General features: G+C 39.3%; 1 protein-coding gene across 1 annotated transcript in view; it reads left to right on the top strand.

Annotated features, from left to right (window-relative positions):
* CCDC83 (coiled-coil domain containing 83) overlaps positions 1-20930 on the top strand; it is a 57807-nt gene that overhangs the window by 17582 nt on the left and 19295 nt on the right. Inside the window, 4 exon segments of the mRNA XM_036747323.1 lie at positions 6434-6602; positions 11072-11239; positions 14560-14651; positions 16698-16766. Coding sequence (XP_036603218.1) covers positions 6434-6602; positions 11072-11239; positions 14560-14651; positions 16698-16766 — 498 coding nt within the window.

Here is a 20930-nt window from a genome sequence, read left to right as displayed (position 1 = left end):
GCTACGTCTTAATGAAGACAAAGAAATGACAGGACCCAGTCTATCCAGTATAGGCATTTATATGTGTATGTGTATGACCCTTAGTCTAGGAGAGAACCTCTTCACCTCAGGGTCCTAAGGGCACCCCTGAGGGGTTGATGTGTCCCTTCTCCACTTCCATTGTGGTTCTCTCCCCCTGAAACACACAAACACCCACACACACCCACACCTACACACACCCACACCTACACACACACACACACACACACACAGAGCCCACAGGTTGAAGGTCTCTGCACCAATGCTGGGTTTGTTGCAAAACCCAGCAGGGGCTTAACGTCCAGACCTCATCTGGCTCCTTCTTTTGACCTTTGAAAGCTTCTAAAATCATAGCCTCCAAATTCTTCCACTAAAATAAAAGAACAAATGCCAAGACAAAGGACTGAGGCCCATATCTGTGGGCTACAGGCTGGCCTCAGAGGAAGAAGGCCCAATGCTTCTCCCATCTCCCATGCCACCAGCCAGTAAGAAGTCAAAGAGAAGAGACCAAGTTGCTGCTTAGGTGGGATCTTTGGAATGTACCTCTCACTCAATCAAAAATGTTCCTCTTCACATCCCGTTGTTATCGGACCAAAACCAACTAAACATCTAAATGTGCTCCAAATGCTCTCTAGGGCACTTTTATCACATCATTACAATTTCCCCAGAAACAATTTCCCCCAGCCTTTTTCATATGAGGAAATGCATCAGTGGGCCTCTGTAAATGCTCATAAGAATTAGCTCAGTGGCCAGTCCCCAATTACATGTCTAAGTCATTACTTGTTAATATCTAGAGAGATTTATCATATTAAATGTTCTATTGTATCTATTAAATGAGATCTTTATGAACCTCAGCCTACGATTAGATTGGTTAAAATCTATATGGCTAATCCTTGCTTCTGTTTATTTATTATAATTTATTTTGAAAAGCAATAGCATTCGAGAAACAGTAGCTTTGGTTTTAAGAATTCCCAGATGTTAAATTATAATAAAATCATTAATTATATTGCTAATCACTAAGAGATTTGGATGGTTGGAAGAAATTCTTTTCTTGTAACTCATTAATTAACGTATCCATGTAATTCTTTCTGTCATGGTATGGTACTTTCTTGCTTTAGTTAAAAATTGCTGGTTTCACTTGACTGAGTAAATGATAATAAACAAACTTTTTTTTTCCTTTGGCATGCAGTGTTGAGTGAATTTAACTAAACTTTGACTTCAGCAAATGTCTCAACATTTCAGGCATTCAATGTTTGGCAAACACAAAGTGTTTGTTGCCAAGTACTTTTTCCCCCATGTTTAAATCCCATGTATGGGCTTGGAAATTTTATCCACATGTTTGGAATAAGTCTGCATGTAATAAGTATTATTAAGTAAAGCATACCTGCAACTAATGAACCTTGCTAAGGCTATTTAGGATATTTTCCCGTCTCCCCAAAAACTGTAAGTTGCATTTTTTTCCAAGTGAAAAATCCCATCTCCTAAAAGAGATCATTCAAAATTCACTCTCAGATGAGTAGATCCATACAAAAATATTTTCTTACCAACTCATACGGACTTTGCTGAAGATAGGAAAATGTAAATTATATCTTTTCCTAGTCTAACATTAGAACTGCTTCTTGGTCCCGAGGAGGTAGGGCTCTATACCTTCTTCCTCTCTATTAAGCTGGCCATCTACTCAGAACCAAGCAGGTAACCCCCACTGAGTTCAGTTCTGAGGGAGCCCTACTACCTAGATGAGGTGCCAGATTCCTTTTCTCACACTTTTTGGCTTATTATTGAGTCCCTACATAAAACTTGGGTTTTGGTTCATGTCTAGAGGCTTCCCAAAGGAAGGATATAAAGAAGTATTAGGAAAGAATGTAAATCAAGTATGGGACAGGTATTTGTTTACTACGTACAAAAGAAGTGCTTGCCACAAAAGACTCTCATAAATGTGCATTGACAGAAAAACAAGCTAAATGTGAAATAGCAAAAACAACTGATATGCTCAGGTAAGAGTCTGAGACTTAAGGGCTTTTATATTTCACCTTGGCTCTGTGCTGTGTCTCTTGAGGTAAATATCTTCTAGCCAGCCTAAACCAGGGATTTGCCTCATTTTCTCCCCAAGGGAAGACATGGTGACCAGGGGCTCCCGAAGTGCAGCTTTCACCAACTGAGAACTCAGGATCTCAGGATCTCTCAAATTCATAAGGTCAACCCCAAACCTGGACACACTCATCTTCATAGTTATGGAAATGTGCAGAAGATGGAAGCAAGGCCAGACCAAAATAAAATGAATACGAGTGTGGCACAGTCCTGTAAAAATAGTTTCAGATATGCTGAAGCTCAGAATGAGCTAAGGGCAACTAATGGGGCTTTAAAAAATTATATTGAGAGAAAAATGAGCAAAGAAGAGATGAGAGTGGATGCTTGGGGTGTTTGGAGCAACAACAGCTGATGACAGAGAGAATGAGATTCTAAATCCTTGCTTCTGTTTTCTCTGCCAACAAGAAGGACATTTAGGCTGGAAATAGAACAAAAAATGACTAATAAGATGTTGATGCTCATTATAAGTAAGAAGAAAGCAAAGGAAGAGTAGGGTCCCCTTGATGAATTAAAATCACTTGATCCAGATGAACTACATCCTCAGGTCCTGAAAGAATGGGTAGATGCTATGGGGCAGCTAGGCAGCAAAGTGGATAGTGTACCAGGTCTAGAGTCAGGAAGACCTGAGCTCAGCTCCAGTCTCAGACACTTACTAGTTGTGTGACCCTAGGTAAGTTGTCTCACCTCAGTTTTCTCATCTGTAAAATGGGGATATTAACAGTGCCTACCTCCCAGTGTTGTTGTGAGGATCAAAGGAAATAATAATGGTAAGGTATTTAGCACAGTCCCTGGCACATAGTAAGTTCTCTATAAGTAATACCTATTATTATTATTATGTTGTGATTGCAGAGCCACTCTCAGTAATACTTGAGAAATCATGGAAAATGGAAGAAATGCCACAAGTCTAGAGAGGGCAAATGTTGACCCGATTTTCAAAAGAAGGAAGTAAACAGAGTTTGCAAACTACAGGGCAGGGAGCTTTGTTTCAAATCCTGGGAAACTTCTTGAAAAGGTCATTAAAGAGGGCGTTGACAGATATCTGGAAAGAAAAGTGGTTATTACAGAGAGCAAGGATTGCTTCATTTTGTGCAAGCAATGCTGCACTAATCTCATTTTTTTGGTTTTGTTTTGTTGGGTTTGTTGTTTGTTTGTTTGTTTACAGGATTACTAAACTAATGACAGGGATAGAGTTTACCTAGATCTCAGCAAAGCTTTTAGTAAAGCATGCCACATTACTCCTATGGAGAAGGTGGAGAAATCTGGATTAGACAGTAATATAATCAGATGGATTCAGAACAGGTTGGATGGCAGATTCAAAGAGTAGTAACAGTTATTCATTAACTAATGTTTAATTCAGATCCTTGAAGACAGCCATCTTGCTCCTCTCCTCACCCAACAGCAGTCTTCTTTCCATCCTGGCGAGACATACACAGTTCCTTCAATCAGTCTTCATAAGTGATAAATTCATCTTACTTGTCTCTAAGGAACCTGTATGTAGGCCAAGAAGCAACAGTTAGAAGTGAATATAGGGCAACTAATTGGTTTAAGATTGGAAAAGGAGTACAACAAGGCCATGTAATTTCCCCTTATTCATTTAATTCATATGCAGATTACATTGTGTGAAATGCCATACTCGATGAATCAAAAGCCAGAATTAAGGTTGCTGGGAGAAATATCAACAATCTCAGATATGCAGATAATACCATTCTGATGGCAGAAAGTAAAGAGGAATTAAGAAGCTTCTCAATGGAGGGTGAAAGAGGAGAGAGTAAAAACTAGCTTGAAGCTTAACCTCAAAAAAACTAAGATCTTGGCAACTGCTCTCATCACTTCTTGGCAAACAGAGGGAGAAGAAATGGAAGTGCTGTCAGATTCAAGGATCATTGCAGACAATGCCTACAGCCATGAAATCAAAAGATGCTTGCTCCTTGAAAGGAAAGCTATGGCAAATCTGGACAGCATACTAAAAAATGCAGACCTGTCACCTTGTTGACAAAGGTCCATAGGGTAAAAGCTATGGTTTTTCCAGTAGCAATGCAGGGCTGTGAGAGTTGGACTATAAGGAAAGCTGAGTGCCACAGAATAGACACTTCTGAATTGTGGTGCTGGAGAAGACTTTTGAGAGTTCCTTGGACAGTAAGGAGGTCAAATCAGTCAATACTTGTAGAAATTAATTCAGGTTATTTACTGGAAGGTCAAATACTGAAACTGAAGCTTAACTACTTTGGCCATATAATGAGAAGATAGAACTCTGAGGACCTCGATGTTGGCAAAGATTGAAAGCAAAAGGAAAAGGGGACGGCCGAGGATGAGATGGATAGTTACTATCATGCAAACAACAAACATGAACTTGGATAGACATCAAGAGATAGTGGAAGACAGAAGGGCCTGGCATGCTAAATATGGTTCATAGGGTCAGGAAGAGTCAGAAATGACTGAACGACTGAACAACAACAACATTAATTCATGGCCCTATGCCATCCTGGAGGCTCTTCTCTAGACACTCTCTAGCTAAACGGTTAGTTAAATTAATGGTTCTGAGTCAATGTTGCAGAATCCCAATGGAGTACCCCAAGGATCTATACTTGGCTCTGTGCTGCTTAACATTTTTTGTCAGTGGCTTGAATAAATGTATACATGTCATACTCCTCAGATTTGCAGGTGACAGAAAACCGAGAAGGTTAGCTAACACAAATGGATGACAGCATTTGGATACAAAAGGGTCTTGATAGGATAGAACATTGAGCTGAATCCTAATAACACGAAAGTAAATAGTGATAAATGTAACATTTTATCATTTGGCACTATAAAACCCAAGCTCCTACACAAATATAGGATGTAAGAGGCAAGGATAAATAGCAATTGTTCTGAAAAGGACCTGGAATGGGGGAGGTTAGTAGACTGCAAGCTTCATATGAATTAGCAATGTGATGTGGCAGCCAAAACAGCTAATGCAATCTTGGGCTCCATTAAGAAGGCCATAGGTCCTAGGAACAGGGAGGTCATAATCCCATTATACTCTGACCTTTTCAGAACCCATCTTTTTTCTGATTTCTACAGTTTAAAAATTATTTGAAAAGTGTGATGTTAAACACTAAAATTGTTTGGAGAAAAAAGAAAATAATAATATCTACTAATCAGTTCAAGCTTAATAAATTTCTCATTTTATTTCAGTTTCTAGAATCCTTTGTAATCCATAGACAGCCCAAATTCAGGTTTACATGTTCACAGTTCAGGCTTGAAGGCATATTCTTTCTTCACGTCTCATGCCCCAAACCAAGTTTTTCTTAAGGAATATAATAATTTGACTCAATTTTCCCCCATTTAGGGTTTTTTTTTTGCTAAGGAACATCACAATTTGACTTGTGTCAAAGTCTCTGTAGAAAAAGGAAAAGGGCACTCAGCTCCCATATGATCACTCAAGCTAACAAAACATCTAATGGAGGCCAAGTTTTATTTAATGCAACAAAAACTGCAAAGGCCTCATACTCAAGCCTATCACCAGTCAAAACAACTCTGTTTCCCTCTCTGGTGAGCCCTGCCTCTCCACAGAGCCTGTACAGTTCTCCAAATTTATAGGATTACCTTGAGGTTTACCCTTCCCACTCCTTGCCTCCAACCCAAAGGAATAAAAAGCACTTGCTGTTGCTAGAAACTCCAACAACATCACTCTTCTCCAGTGACCTGAACCCTTCCTGGGGACCTATAAAGTTTTCTAACTGACAGCACTGTGCTGAGGTTGAGGCCTTCTGGCAAGATGAAGACACTCAAGGTCCCTAGGACATTGACTCCTTTCTCTGGCACTCACAGTTCATATGACTCACTAAGTAACAGCGAAGGGCAGGGTGTCTGGATTTGCTTCTCCCCATCATCACTTGCTGCTCCTCGGCTCCAGCTTCTAAATGACCCAGGAATTCTTTTGCTTGGCACAGTAACTTGGTGCCATTCAGGAATTCATCTCCTGAGTCCAGGAGACATGGTCTAGGAATATCTCTATCCCTTTGTCAGCTGGCATTCCCGCAGCTCCCAGCTGGGCCCAGGAACTCCTCTCTGTGCTGCCATCTGTCTCCATCAGCTGCCATTTTTAGATTTCTCTGATGCACTGATTTCTTGGGGACATGAAAGAGGGCCATGTGGATATGCAGATTTCCTTCCAGTCCATGTATATTGGCTTCCATGTATGTTTTCCTTGAGTCCGTGTGTTGACTAGTTTCCGTCTGCCTGTATCTGGCCCTGTGTATTTTCCCATACTGAGCACAGTGACGGTTGAGAAGAAATGTAAATGCTTTAGCCAATGTAGTTCATTCACTATTGTCTTTAATCTTAGAATGCACGGCTCAAGTCAGAGCAGGTGTGGCACATCAAGAATGTGGTGACAGAACTAAAAGAAGAAGAAAAGAAGGCAGCAGAAACAGCCGCTGTGACAAGGGAAGAAGTGGAAGAAGCCCTGAAACAAAAATGGAAGTTCGTTAGAGACCAGGAACAAAATCTGAAAGGTTGTTTAATAATGATTGGGCTTTATCAGTAACATTTTATTTGTTTAGTTATTGGTTGGATATGTCTTTTTTTTTTCTCCAGTGGGATCAAGATTCTATGAACATTTCTTAATTACTAATTAGTAATTCTTAATTACTTAATTACCACCTATGTAATCAGACTACATAGGAATATGAACAGGAGACAGAAAAGAAAAAAGTTGGAGGGGAAGAGAGACTGGAGACTGGGATAGAAAATAAACAGTGAATTCAGATGACCACATGATGTCGTTAACGCAGGACAGAGTTCTTTTGGACACTCTGCTCTCACTCCACAAAATAATACTAAGGTATTATTCTCTCATCTAAGAGATTGAGAGGCCAGGTGTTAGGATAGATAACCCGTGTAAGGAACTGTGAGAAAGCTGTTGCATCAGAGAGTGTATGAAGGGAGTGACTATAGCAAGGCTGAATATGTGCTGAGGTTGTATATCTCCTGATCACAGGCTGAGGCGATCCTTCCATAAGCCCAGAAATATGAAGTGAGGAAAGGCCGACATAGGAGAGTGCCTGGGCACATGGTGTCTTGCCCTTGAGACTGCCCCAGGGAAGTTTTCACCTTGACACGGCATAGCTTTCATTTTTTATTTCCTTCTCACGCATCAGTCACACCAAGTCTTACCTTATCTCTGCTGCTGAAGTTTTAAAACCAAGCCTACTCCAACACCCTCGGGCTCCTGCTAGGGGTTAGAAAACGGAGAAGCCAAGAGGGAGGATTTGGAAGGACCAGGAAGCAGCTCAGGAATGGTGAGGTACAGAACTGGGACTAGATCTCTGGGTAGCCCTGGCTATGGTGAGGAGGCAACAATTTAGTGGTTCTTCCATTGGAAGAAAGGTGCCTCAGGTGCTTCATACAACTTCCAGACCATCCCCGAGGAATTTAGATCCCTTTTATATAACACCAGAGCATCCCGAAAGGTGTGCTGTCATGAAATCCATAAAGCAGCCTAAATCTCAGCAATGTCTCCAAAACCAACACCACACTTAAAGAGTCTTTGGAACAAGTTAAGGCCTGGGATGATTCTAAATTTAACTAGTAACAGCAATCTTCTCCTGTCCCTAGGCCCCAAACCAACTGTAGAAATGTATGCAATAGCATTAAGTCCATTTGGCTTGTCATCAGGATACAGCAACCTCTGACAAAAGCAATGACAATAAAGGTTCAGAAATAGGGAAAGGATGCAACTGTCATCGACTTTATAACACTAGTCCTCATTGCCCAAACTGTCAAATATTTTTCCTGTCTAAGCCTTCAGAGAGCATAGTCCAGTGATCAAGACTTCCCCAGGGACACATCCTACCTGGGGAAAGGTAGGTTATATAGAATTAGTTCAAATCCAGCCTCAGGCACTTGACACACTTACTAGCTGTGTCACCTTAAACAAGTCACTTAACCCCAATTGTCCTGCCTTCCCCCCTCCAAAAAAAAAAAAAGGTTATATAGACTTAGTCTTCTCAGAGTCATCCTGCTGTCCCACAAAAACGTCTTCAATGATTCTCTTGTGCTAGCTTCCTGTTAAGTCACATGACTATCACTGAAACGAAATGGGCTGGCCTAAACAGTCCAGAGGCCTGCCTGTTTTTAATCAACTGCTTGCAGGCAATCTTGGAATAGTAGAACGTCCGACGCTGTTATTAGGGCAGCTGGCAGATTTACTGCCCTCCTGGTTATGATGAGGACAGTCTCATAGACTGACTACCTGGCATTGCTGACATAGGGTCATGCTTGCTTGAAGTAGCTCATGGGAGTCAATTGTTAAATATTCAGTGTGAGCATTTATACCTTTGGAACTGATACATGCTACAAATCAGGGCTTGGCTTATTGTTTTGTTGATCGTCTAGACTTAAAATGATGGGGAAAATGTTATTAATGCAAATTAAACTTAAAACAATGTCCTGCATCCTTCCCCTCGCCTCCCCGCCCCAAGAACTAGTTGTTAAACGTTTACGGGTATGCCAATATCTGTACTTGTTCAGCCATTTTTCCATTGTGTCTAACTCTCTGTGACCCCATTTGGGGTTTTCTTAGCAAAGATACTGGAATGGTTTGCCATTTCCTTCTCCGGTTCATTTTACAGATAAGGAAAACAAGTGACTTAGCCAGGACCACACAGCTAGTAACTGTCTGAGGCAGAATTTGAACTCATGAAGATGAATCTTCCTGATTCTGAGCTCAGTACTCTATCCACTGCACCACCCAGCAGCTGCTGTAATGTTCTCTTTTAAAAACTATTCCGCAACAAAGTATTGCAATTAAAAGACACATACATCTATCACAATAAGAGTTAGCAGGGATATTGGGTTAGGTTGAATTTATATAAATTAAACTTTTCCCTGTTGGATTTACCTACGTGGCACAGTGGATAGAGTGCTGGACCTAGACTCAGAAAGACTTGAATCCAAATCTCAGACAGTAGTTGTGTGACCTTGGGCCAGTCACTTAATAGCCTCTATTTGCCTGAGTTTCCTCCACTGTAAAATGGGGATAGCCATAGCACCCACCTTCCAAGTTTGTTGTCAGGATCAAATGAAATAGTATTTATGAAGTACTTCACACAGTACCCAGCACGTAGTAAGATCTATATCAATGTTGGCTATTCTTATTATCAATGTCTTGCTACCATTTTGGAGGTCAGGAACATGTGCAGAGTGCCTCTGACGGCATTTCTTCATATGGTTTGCCGCCTGGACCCTGTTACAGAGCGTCTGCTCATGCTCCAATACCTCTCCTCGGCCCTCTCAGTTCTTATCCTCGAAATTCTGCTGAAAGCAGGCCCTTAGCCTCTCCATGTACGGAGATGCTGTTAAAAGCTCTCTGTTCACATTCCAGATCCCTAGCAGTCCCAGGAAGTAGATTAAATACCCCCATTGTACAGACGAGGAAGCTCAGGAAGATGAACGAACATAGATACAATTATGAAAGAAAGGGACGCATTTGGAATTTAGATCAAGTCTTTTCCCTCCAAATCCAGGGGTCTTTCCAATATATAAGACTACTTCCATCTCCGGGAAGTACTAATTCATATGATTAGAGATGAAAAAATTAGTTTTCATGGTGAGCATACCCTATCACTTCACGATAAGGCAGTGTAACTACAGTGTTACTAGCAGCTGCTGTGGAGGTGTAAGGCCAATAACACCAGCACACAGGAGAGCTGCCAGCACAGGTTGCTTTTCTAAGGAAAACAACTTTAAGGGGTTTACAATATCACTTTAATTAAACATACATATACTTAGTTCAGGGGGAAAAGTCAGCACTCTGAACTTCAGAGAAAACACAAACAGAAATTGCAAGCAAAAATTATATAAACAGAGCAAATAACATTAATCAGCAGACAGGGCTTCTAGCTGTCTGTCCATAGCAATACACACTTAGTTACCAGAGAGGAGAAGCACCAACATCTGGGTCTTCAAAGCTGGAGGGCTCCTTAAGAGCTACCCAGAGTGTCTTCTGGCCAAATCACACAAACATTCTTCCAATGAGTGAGCCCCAAAGTAAAATGCTAACCTCAGAGTATATATACACTTCTTCAGGGTCAGAGAGCGTCACAACCATGTGACTCAAACTCATGTGACTTAGGCTTTCTTGTAACTTAAGCAGGTCATCATCTTGATTCAATCATAAGCAAGGCTCAAAGCCATTTGATTGCCTTAGTGCTGAGAAACACTCCAAAAGAAAAAACAGCAAAAAGTCCCACTTTGCTTGCCATTACAGGCAGCCCAAACATTCAACTTTGTGATTAATTTATCAATAAAAAGAATTGCCAGAACCTTGGTAGTGACCTAAGTAAAAAATTAATTCTCACTCACAAGTATGATAAATTTGGATAGCAAATATGTACCAAGAAACATGTAACATAACAGTGTATAAAACAGGACCATTATAATCTTATCAGGCAAACAAAACGATCATTATAGGTGACGCTAGAATTTTTGATCATCAGATATACCATATAAGCTCTCAAGGTGGCCAAGAAAGCAATCCTCTTGAAATATTTGAAATGGGAGTGACAGATGAAGAATTTTTTTAAAGAATGGTTTAAAACAAAAGTGTCATAAAGTTATTTTATGTGACAACAGCATTTTTCAGGTATTATTCATAGGCAGGTGGCAGTGGATAGTGTGCTGGGCCTGGAGTCAGGAAGATTAATCTTAACTAGTTTTATAAGCCTAGGCAAGTCTCTCAACACTGTTTGTCTCAGTTTCCTCATCTGTAAAAATGAGAGAAAGAACTGGTAAACCGCTTCAGTCTCTCTGCCAAGAAAACCCCAAAGGGGGTCACAGAGTTGGATATGACTGAACAATAATTCTTTAGCCTCATACAATCAGATTGCAACATACTACTAAGTGTAGAATGGCTGTTATCATTCAACAAACGATATGTAGAAATAATTGATTATGACATTGCACCTTCATTTTCTTTCAACAGATATGCGCTTGCAGATAAATAATGCTGAGAAAACATTCCTTGAGAAACTTGGAGAGAGGGAATATTGGGAGGAGTACAAGAATGTAGGGAGTGAACAACACGCTAAGCTAATCAACTCCTTAGAAAATGACATCAGTTCAGTTAAAGAGAATACAAGGAAAATGTCAGGTCAGTCCCTCCAAACTGCCCCAAGTACATACAATGAATTCTCAGAAGGAAGACAGCGCTGGAGGGGTAAGGAGAAAAAAAGGAACTCCTCAAGTTATATATCACCACCATTCACACAAGGAGTCGGGGAAGGGAAAGAGGCTCTCTAACCCACAGAATGAGGTTCCCAGAGATTATAGAAGGGAACTGTAACCAGAATAAGCAGTACATTTGGATATCAGGAAAAGTTACCTAGGGGAAGCATCCTGGGGACCAGTGGGCATCCAGAAAACTGGCTCCAAAATGAAATGGATGGAAGGGGAAGCAGAGATGGAGAGGAACGTACTTTCAGGCAACGAAGTCAGAGCAAACGGATGTTTTCTTTGACTCCCAATACAGATCCCTTCTGAACGTGATGCAGCTTTTTCTCTGTTGTTTTCTTTTTCTTTCTCTAAGACTGTATGATCTGACCTGTCATAAAACTTGGAATAGAGAGGGTATTCTGTAGAAATGAGAAGTTGGCTCATATAGTCACCAACAGAGAGCGAGGAGGCACTTCAGAGGCCATCTGGGCCAACCCCTCATTTTATAAATGAGGAAGCAGAGGCCCAGGGGATTTAAGGGACTTATCCACTTGTCCAAAGTCATACGGGCAGTTGTTGACAGACACAGGATCAAACCCAGGCCTTCAGACTCCAAAGCTAATACTCAGCATTGTAACACACTGATTTCCCAAGTAGTTAATGTGAAGCAAGAATGCACAATCTTCCATAATTTGTCAGTGAGCCCGGCAATACTTATTTATCAGGTTCTCACACATCTTCTTCTGTTAGTGAGGCCTTCCTCCTGAGGCCTCCGTTTTGTAGAGGGGCCCAGGCTGGTCAGGCTTCATCGTCCTCCTCACTCTGCTCTTGACTTTCCAGTCATCGAAATCATTCCTCAGTGCCTGAAGCCTTTTCACCTTGCAATATCCAACCATCCTGGAGCTTCCATTTTGTGGAGGCCGGCCTGACTTTATTTCCCTTCCAGCTCTATTGATGGCTTTCTGGGTCCCTTCATTCCTCCTCCTGCCAACCCTTTGCCTTTCAGCTCTCTTTTACATGTTGTCTTCCACCATTAGAATGTAAGCTCATTAAGGGCAGGGACTGTCTTTCTTTTTGCTTGTGTCATATCCCCAGCAATTAGCACAGCGTCTAGCATACAGTAAGTGCTTAAAAAAATCTTGTTTTCTACCTTCCATCTTTCCTCCCTTCCTTCCTCCCTTCTTTCCTAACTTCCTTCTTTCCTCCCTTTCTTCCTTCTTTCTCTCCCTTCATTGTTTCCCTTCCTTCTGTCCTCCTTTCTTCTCTTTCTCTTTTCCTTTCTTCCTCTCTTCTTCTTTTCCTTCTTCCTTTCTTCTTCCCTCTTTCCCTTCTTTTCTGCCTCCCTTCTTTCCTAATTTCCCTCTCTCTTCCCCCCTTCCTTCTCTCCCTTCCTTCCTTGTCTCCCTTCCTTCTACCCTCCCTTCTTCTCTTCCTCTCTTCCTTTCTTCCTCTTCCTCCTTTCCTCCTCCTTCCTCTCTTCTTCCCTCCCTCCCTTCTTTCCCTCCTCCCTTCCTTCCTTGAAGGATAAATACTAGAACATAAGCAGGTATTCTCCCTATCTCCTTGTTGGTGGCCTGAGCTAGATAGAGCTCTCTGCCTTATTTTCCCTTATCTTTAGAGAGAACTTTTTATGAGAAATGTCACTGGGAAGGCAGAATATGTCTAGTGGGGTTTCCTTTGTTTAGTTGTCAGAGATGCTGCCCACTTTACAGAACTTCTGAAGGGGATCTGGAGCATTAAGTCATGTTTAGAGATTTAGATACCCAAAATACCTATCCTAAGCGGTGCTAGTAAAACTCTTTTACCTCAGCTTTCCCTACCCCAGCCAGAAATGTTCCAAATGAATTAAAGATAGAATGGGCAGGGCAAATGTTTTGCTCTGTTGGGTTTGTTAAAGTTTTCAGATCATTTTTGGCAGTGGCTTTCTGGTCATGGATTTGGCTTTGTGGTCATGAATTTGATAACATTAAATTGGTTCTTTAACGATTCATCTTCTGGAAACCTGTGGAACTTACAGCTAAGAAAGCAGCTTTTCCCATTTCATTTTTAAATTATCAAGCATTGTCTCTTCCTCCAAATTCTCCTCCCCACACAAAAAGGAAGAAAAACAAAGCCCTTCAAATAAATTTGCAGTTATAAAACAAATTCCCACATTGGCCATGTCAAAAATACAAGACATTCTGCATATTTAACCCATCATCACTCTGTCAGGAACTGGATAGAATTCTTCATCATTGTCCTCTGGAATCATGGTCGATCATTGTGTTGATCAGAGTTCCTAAGTCTTTTAAAGTCATTCATCAAAATTGTTCATTTACAATGTTATTATAATACAAAACCTTTTCCTTGTTTTGCTCCCTTCACTCTGTATCATTTTATAAAAATCTTTCCAGATTTCTCTGAAACTGTCCCTTTCATCATTTTCTTTTTTTTGCAGCACAATAACATTACATTGCCTTCACATACCTCAGTTGTGATAAATATTTATGTATACATAGTACCTTTTCCTCTTCTCTGACATCTTTTGGGTACGTAGAGGCCTACTGCTGGTATTGCTGGGTTAAAGGGTATATACACAGTTTAGTAATGTTTTGTGTATAGTTCCAAATCCCTCTACAGAATGGTTGTACCAATTTACAGCTCCAACAGCAGTGCACCAATGTGCCTGCTTTCCCACAACCCTTTGAACACTTCATTTTCCATTTTTGCAAACTTTGCCAATCTGACAAATATAGGCTAGAATCTCAGAGTTGCTTTAATTTTAATTTCTCCAATTATTGGTTATTTATAGCATGCTTCCATATGACTATAGACAGCTTAGATTTCTTCCCAAGGATACATCTTATGCAGGCAGCCAACATGTGATGTGATTTGAGGGGCAGACAATTGAGAAATATTTTTGCTACCCAGGTGCCATAGTGTATGAAATTCTACCATTAGAGATTTATTCCTTTGCAATTTTTTTCTGACACAATTTAAAAATATTCATACTACTGAGAAAACCAACACATGAAATGAATTCATAATACCTTTTTATCCATTAGATCATTCTTCTTTCTAACAGTGGGAACCCTTTTCTGAAAGCTCTGACTTACTGGGGGGTTGGGGGGGGGTGGGGAAGGATGCTGAAAATCAGGAAAGGAACACCAAAATGAGAGGAAGATACTTTCAATGGCGAAAAGAGAAGAAGAAATCTGATTATTTTACAACTTTGCCTGAAATTAGCCCTGCTCATAGTCTCTTGTTTTGTTTTGAAAGAATATTATAGAGCTTCTCTGGAGGACACAAGAAAGAGAATTAGCAGCAATACCTTGAAACAAATGGTTGAAAAGAAGGAATTAGCCACACAGGTATATTTCAGTTTTCTGATTGTTTTTTTCTTTTGTCTTGATTCTGTATATATGTATATATATGTACACATATATATGTATGTATGTGTATATATATATATATATATATATATATATATATATATATATCAAATACACTGGGAGTAATTCCAGTGGATTTATTTCAATTAAATTAATGTCATATATCTGTTATAACAAGGAAATGTTTGATTAAATAGAATGTAAATAAAATTGCAAATTGTCTGAAATGTAATACTAATCATAACCTTGTATTTAGCAATTATACTTTACAAATATTTTAACAATGGATCCTCATAGCCTTGTGAGTTATATCAGCTAAATTATATGACTTGCCCAAGGTTCACAGCTTGTGAGCCATAAGTCCATTATTTTTCCTACTACCGTGCATTTATGTGCTTATTTTAAAACAAACCCAGATAGAAAATCTTAAATTGCAAATAAAATAAATTTTTAAAAGAAGTTTCATCTTGGGGACATCATACTAAAGGGCAAGTTTATCTTTTTGACTCATTGACCCCACCTGAAGTTAATCCAAGATCAACTCCAAAATAAAGCCTAGGTATAACTTGCTTTATATAATTTTATAATGGTAAATTATATAATTTAATGTGATGTTGCCCATGAATGCATAACAAAATCCCCACTCCTGCCTATGTACTAAATGTACAATATGGTTTGTGGTATGGGACTTTCTTTGTTTCAGCTATCACCAAAAATTCATTAAATAAGACTCACAGGAATTGATGAGCAAATAAAGAAGCGTAATGCATCCAAATAAGCCATTAGGCTCATTAGATTCCACTTCCATTAGAGTTCATTAAATTCCAAAGTAATGATGCTTTATGGTCCCACTGATCAAATACCCCCATACACCTTGGATCTGAACTACATGAGCAACTCTCAGCAATATAATGGAAGATTGCTTAGGCATAGATCTTTTTGCCCCCCATAACATGGACTTTGATTGTGGAATAGTCCTTTTTCTTATTCAAACTTTTCAGCACTGAGAAGATTTATTTCTCCTAAGAGACAAATGCCTGATTCTTAGGCTCAGGAACTTTTGATATCTTCAGACTTCTAGAATTTGGGCACTCCTGAAGTCAGGATCACTCATAAGGCAATACCCAAGATTTCAAATATCCTCCACCTTCAGAATTGCTAGTTTCTGACCTGTGTCCAGAAAAGAAAAAAAAACAGTTAAGAACTAGAGGTCCAGGAATTCCCCTTGACTAGGCAAACACAGGCTGTCACTAAGGCTTTCTGCAAGCTTCTGTTTTCACTTTTGGCAGTGTTGCTGGTTGTGGTGCTGGTGGATTTCCTTTAAGGGAAAAAGAGGTGAATTCCTTCATAGATCATTTTTTTAATAGACCAACATTTATACAGCACTTTCAGTTTTGCAGAGTGCTTTATAAACATGTCATTTTATTCTCACAACAATCCTGGGAGATGTTGACTTCCCCATGGTCACACAGCTAAAAAGTGTCTGAGGTCAGATTTGAAACCGGATTTTCCTGACTTCAGGTCAAGCACTCTTTTCTTGCTTTGGTTCAAATGTAAATGATATAATAACACAATTCTCACGTCTATATGCATGAAATGAATGGACTACAGTATGATTAATCCATAACTTTTCACTACCATATTAACTGTTACAGATTATTATATAATTTGCCAGTAGCAACTATCAGTCATGGAAATGATCACAAGAATAGCCATTTTAGCATCTAGTTCACCATTGACTCTCTATAGATATACAGCCAAAATCATAGCATGAAACCATGCAGTTGAAACTTTCCGTTTACATTGAAACAATGATATTGGCTACATCACAGTATTACAAATGTAAATGTAAGGGAATGGCCAGAAATGCTGATATATATCATGTGTGTGTGTATGTATGTATGTATGTGTGCGTGTGTCTATGTGTCTGTGTGTCTATGTATGTAGAGAGAGAGATTAGTAACTCAAATTTGTAGTATTGTGAATTTTATTATTTGAAACAAAAATATTATTATTCTTTTTTAGAATGCTGTAAAAAACATTGATAAACGCAGCAGTAGAGAAATCTTGGAGAATGACTGGCTTAAAAAAGAAGTAAGTAGGATATTTAATGTAAAATAATACCCTCATTTTTAGGTTCAAAGGTGACTTTTTTCAGGTCATTACATTCCATTATTTAGGACAAAGTTATGAAAAAAGCACAGAAACGTGACTGGGATAATTATATTTTCCATTTAAGTCTTAACTTCATTACTACACAAATCTTTCATAAAAATTTTATGGATAATTGGGCCCTCATTGCAGCAAGGCAATCCTTGTCTTTCCTAATTGATTCTCTGTCTTACTCATCACAGAGGCTATTCACAGAGATCTATATTTCTCTTTGCTCCTCAAGCCACCCACAGCTTCCATTTCCTCTACCTTTTAAGTTGAGAATTTTGTCTCATGAAGGTAGGGATAGTTTTTGCATTTCCTTAACATCACCAGTGCTTGACATATAGTAAGTATTTAATAAATCATGTTGCTTCATCAATATTATGTGCGTGTATATATACATAAAACATACATACGTGATATATGTATGCTGATATATGCACATTCTTGGCTTCTTAGCTTCCTGGATAGGCTGTAAGCTCCTTCAGGCTAAGGACTGTTTCTTTTTTGTCTTTGTATCCCTAGTGCCCAGTACAGTATCTAGCATAAAGTAGATGCTTAATAAATGCTTCTTGATTGGTTGAATTATTGCTCAGCATATAATACCTAAAAATGTCAACCCCTCAGTTCATTAATTTCTACCATATACTTATAGATTTTTGTTGGATTCGAGGTACTTCTAGTTTGATCTGTGAAAAGTTGTTCTTTGATGGTTTAATTAAAAGAAAAATATAAGTAATTCTTCCTACTCAAAGTGACCAAGAACAGACTTAACTGCTTATAGGATAGATATTAGTATATGGGTGGAGATGTCTCTGCATTATTTTATGCCTGAATATCATATTAAGTATATTATACTAAATAGGAAGTATTTAAATATTAAGTATTTAAGATTTCAGCTTAAAAATGATACCTACACCCAGTAGTTAAAAAAGATCCAATATTACCAGCCATTGACTAACCAGCATAGTAGCTACTCAGTAAAGTACTTTAGTATTGCCTCCTCTTGGGAACGTGTGACGTTGCAAGAGGCTGATCCTCCACTCTGGGTCATCTGTCTTTTGACAATACCTCCTCCACATTTGTTCTTTTTTTCCTAAGGTTTCTCCAAGAAAGACAGGGGTGGAGATGTCACACCTGACAGGTTCTTGTGTGATCCTGGCCAAATCACATAACCTCTCCAAGCCTTAGGTTCCTCAACCACAAAATAGGGCTAATTCCTGTGGTAGTACGTCCTTAATGGAGCTGTTTTAGAACTTAAAGGATATAACACACGTAAGGCTCCTTGCCAGCTTTAAGGCACTATATAAATATTGGTTATTGTTGTCATTATTACTTTTCTTCATCTTCCAGTTTCCTATCTAATTTTTGTTTGTGTTTTTGGAGGGGGGAAGGCAGGGCAATTGGGGTTACGTGACTTGCCCAAGGTCACACCACTAGTAAGTGTGTCAAGTGTCTGAGGCCGGATTTGAACTCAGGTCCTCCTGACTCCAGGGCCAGTGCTCTACTTACTGAGCCACCTAGCTGTCTTTCTTATCTAGTTTTTAAAAAACATTTACTCATAGTTTTCTGTGATCTTTACTTCTTATTGTCACCACCTACCACAATAACTTCTTAGGTATTTCCTCTTCTTTTAGTATCCCTTTTCTAATCTTAAAAACTACTGTCAGAATAATCTTGTAAGCTCCTTGTATATAGGTATTATGTCTTATTTAATGTATCCATGATCTCACCAATGTGAGCAATCTCTCCACTAAGCAGATCGCAACCCATCCATTCCTTCTCATTTATGTCCTTCCATAAATACTTTGTAAGAGAAGCTATCCAATGCGCTAGAGGCCTTTCTCAAGGTCTTTTAACATTCTTGTGGGACTTTGAATGCCCATTGACTATCCCTCCATCTGACTACATAGGTGCCCTTGATAATTTATTATGCACTACTTTTGCACACAAGGCATCACTGGAAATACATACACCTTGTATTTTTCCATATCTCTTCTAATTAATCATAGTTTTGACTCTTTGGTGATAATGGTGTACCATGACTAATGGTCATATGGTATCACTAAGAGGATTTGTGAATATCAGTGTTAAAGGATGACTTTCACAAGTTGCATCTTGGGATTATTTAAAATGCTCTTCAGTTTTCCTACCTTCTATCCTCCTCCCATTCAATTCTGGCTACAGCTCACTATCTATCTGAAGAATCTGTATACTTATGTACACACGTATCTGTATGTACATGCAAATTCAATCTCCAATAAAGACCCATGTGTGTCTAAAATATATGTGAGCTATTATGATATACACATGTTTATGTGTACATGTGCATATCTGCAAGTATTCCTACTGAGAAGCACCAAAGCAGAGTGGATGAAGAGCTAACCTCATAATTAGTTATCAACAGTTATCAGACTCAGGACTGAGTTCAAGTCCTGCCTATAATACATATTGTCTGTGTGACACCTGGAAAACTATTTAACCTCTCAGTGATCAACAACTCTTTAAAACTATAATCTACAGAGAAAGTGTCATTGCACCCTACTAGAGGAAATGTCTTCACCAAGAGATGTCTATGCCAATAAAATCATGGGTCCAACATTATCCCATCCATATTTATCCATCTATATACATTTAGGTGTGCATGCATGTACATATATGTGTGTCCATACACAACCTATAGATATACAAATGCATATATGTGTATATATAATGTGTATCTGTGTGTGCATGTGTAGATAGATAAAACATAGACACACACACATGACCCAAAACCTTTGCTCTAAGTTTACATGGATTCATGGACCAGGTTCAGCCTTGGGGCTTCTTGCTAATTCCCTCTTTCTGACTCATGTCTCCAACCAGAGCTTCTACTGGGAAGGTCAGAAATTGACTCTAGGTCTCTATGGAATAAGTCCTCAGCTTCTATGCAAACCCAAAAGCTAAAAACAAATAAACATCAGCTAGGGAACATGCTTTATTTAAAAAATAAGATAAAAATAGAAAGGAATAATTTCCAAGATTATAATCAAAACAAATCTCCTTCCCTCTTTTATGATTGCCACATTCCAATTATAGTACTGTCCTGAGTTGACATCCCGCTTCCCCATTCCAACTCTAGAAGGGAAAATTAAACAGGATTGCTATAGAGTGAAGCATACCCCTATCTTTTGGGGCCCCACTTCTTTGGAATTCTTTATATTCTTCTAGCCTTATAGTACTTCCCTAGGTAGGACCTCCATCAAGGGAAAAGCACTTGGCATTAGTAATCTACCCTTCTCTCCAAGACCTTCACAGGTCACATAATGCACAATACATTGAAGTACAATGTCTGGATGTTCTTCTCTACTTGGTTGGCTCTGTCCCTCACTCTCCTTCCTGATTGGTCCAGAAATTCCTTCATGGGGTCCATCAGGTTTGGTCCAGGAACTCTTCTGCTGGATCTAGGAATTCCTCACTGCTTCACTGCTACCTTTGTCCACTGCCATCCCTGCTGCCACAGGGTTCTTTTAAGGATATGGTTCCCTTAAGGGACCATGTGGCTATAGGAGCTTTCCTTCAGGGAATGGAGTGTATATGTATATGACCAACTTCTTTCTGTCTGATCATCTAGCTCTTGTTTTTCCCACTCTCTAGTGAACTTCTTACTCCTGAGAGCCTATAAAGTCTTTCCGATATATAACCCTACTGAGAGTAGAACTCCATTCTCCTACAAGGGGAAAGAACTTTGAATTTCTTGAGTCAAGCACCTCAACTCTCTGGGTAGCCCCATATCCAGATGAAGAGGCTCTTTGAAGAGTTTAGTCTTATGAGGTTCCCTCTCTAGGTATCTTTTTGGGGATCTAAAGACTTTACAGTATCAGATAGCCTGCATATTGCAGCTACTGCCCCATCTTCCTACTTGAAGGCATTACTCTCAAGTATTATTGTGATGTGTTGTCAGCACAGAAGTTACCAGTCTGTAGATGCCCTTATAACCAACTGTCCTTGTTGAAGATATATTCCAACTTCTGAATGCCAGTTGGCCAATAATTTAATTATGGTTATTACTCCCAATACACAATTATTCAGTGGCACCTCAACACACATAATAATACAATCCAC

This window comes from Trichosurus vulpecula, chromosome 2, assembly GCF_011100635.1.
Source record: "Trichosurus vulpecula isolate mTriVul1 chromosome 2, mTriVul1.pri, whole genome shotgun sequence".
Taxonomy (NCBI): Eukaryota; Metazoa; Chordata; class Mammalia; order Diprotodontia; family Phalangeridae; genus Trichosurus; species Trichosurus vulpecula.
The sequence above is the reverse complement of the archived record's forward strand: the minus strand, read 5'-3'. Positions and strand labels throughout refer to the sequence as shown.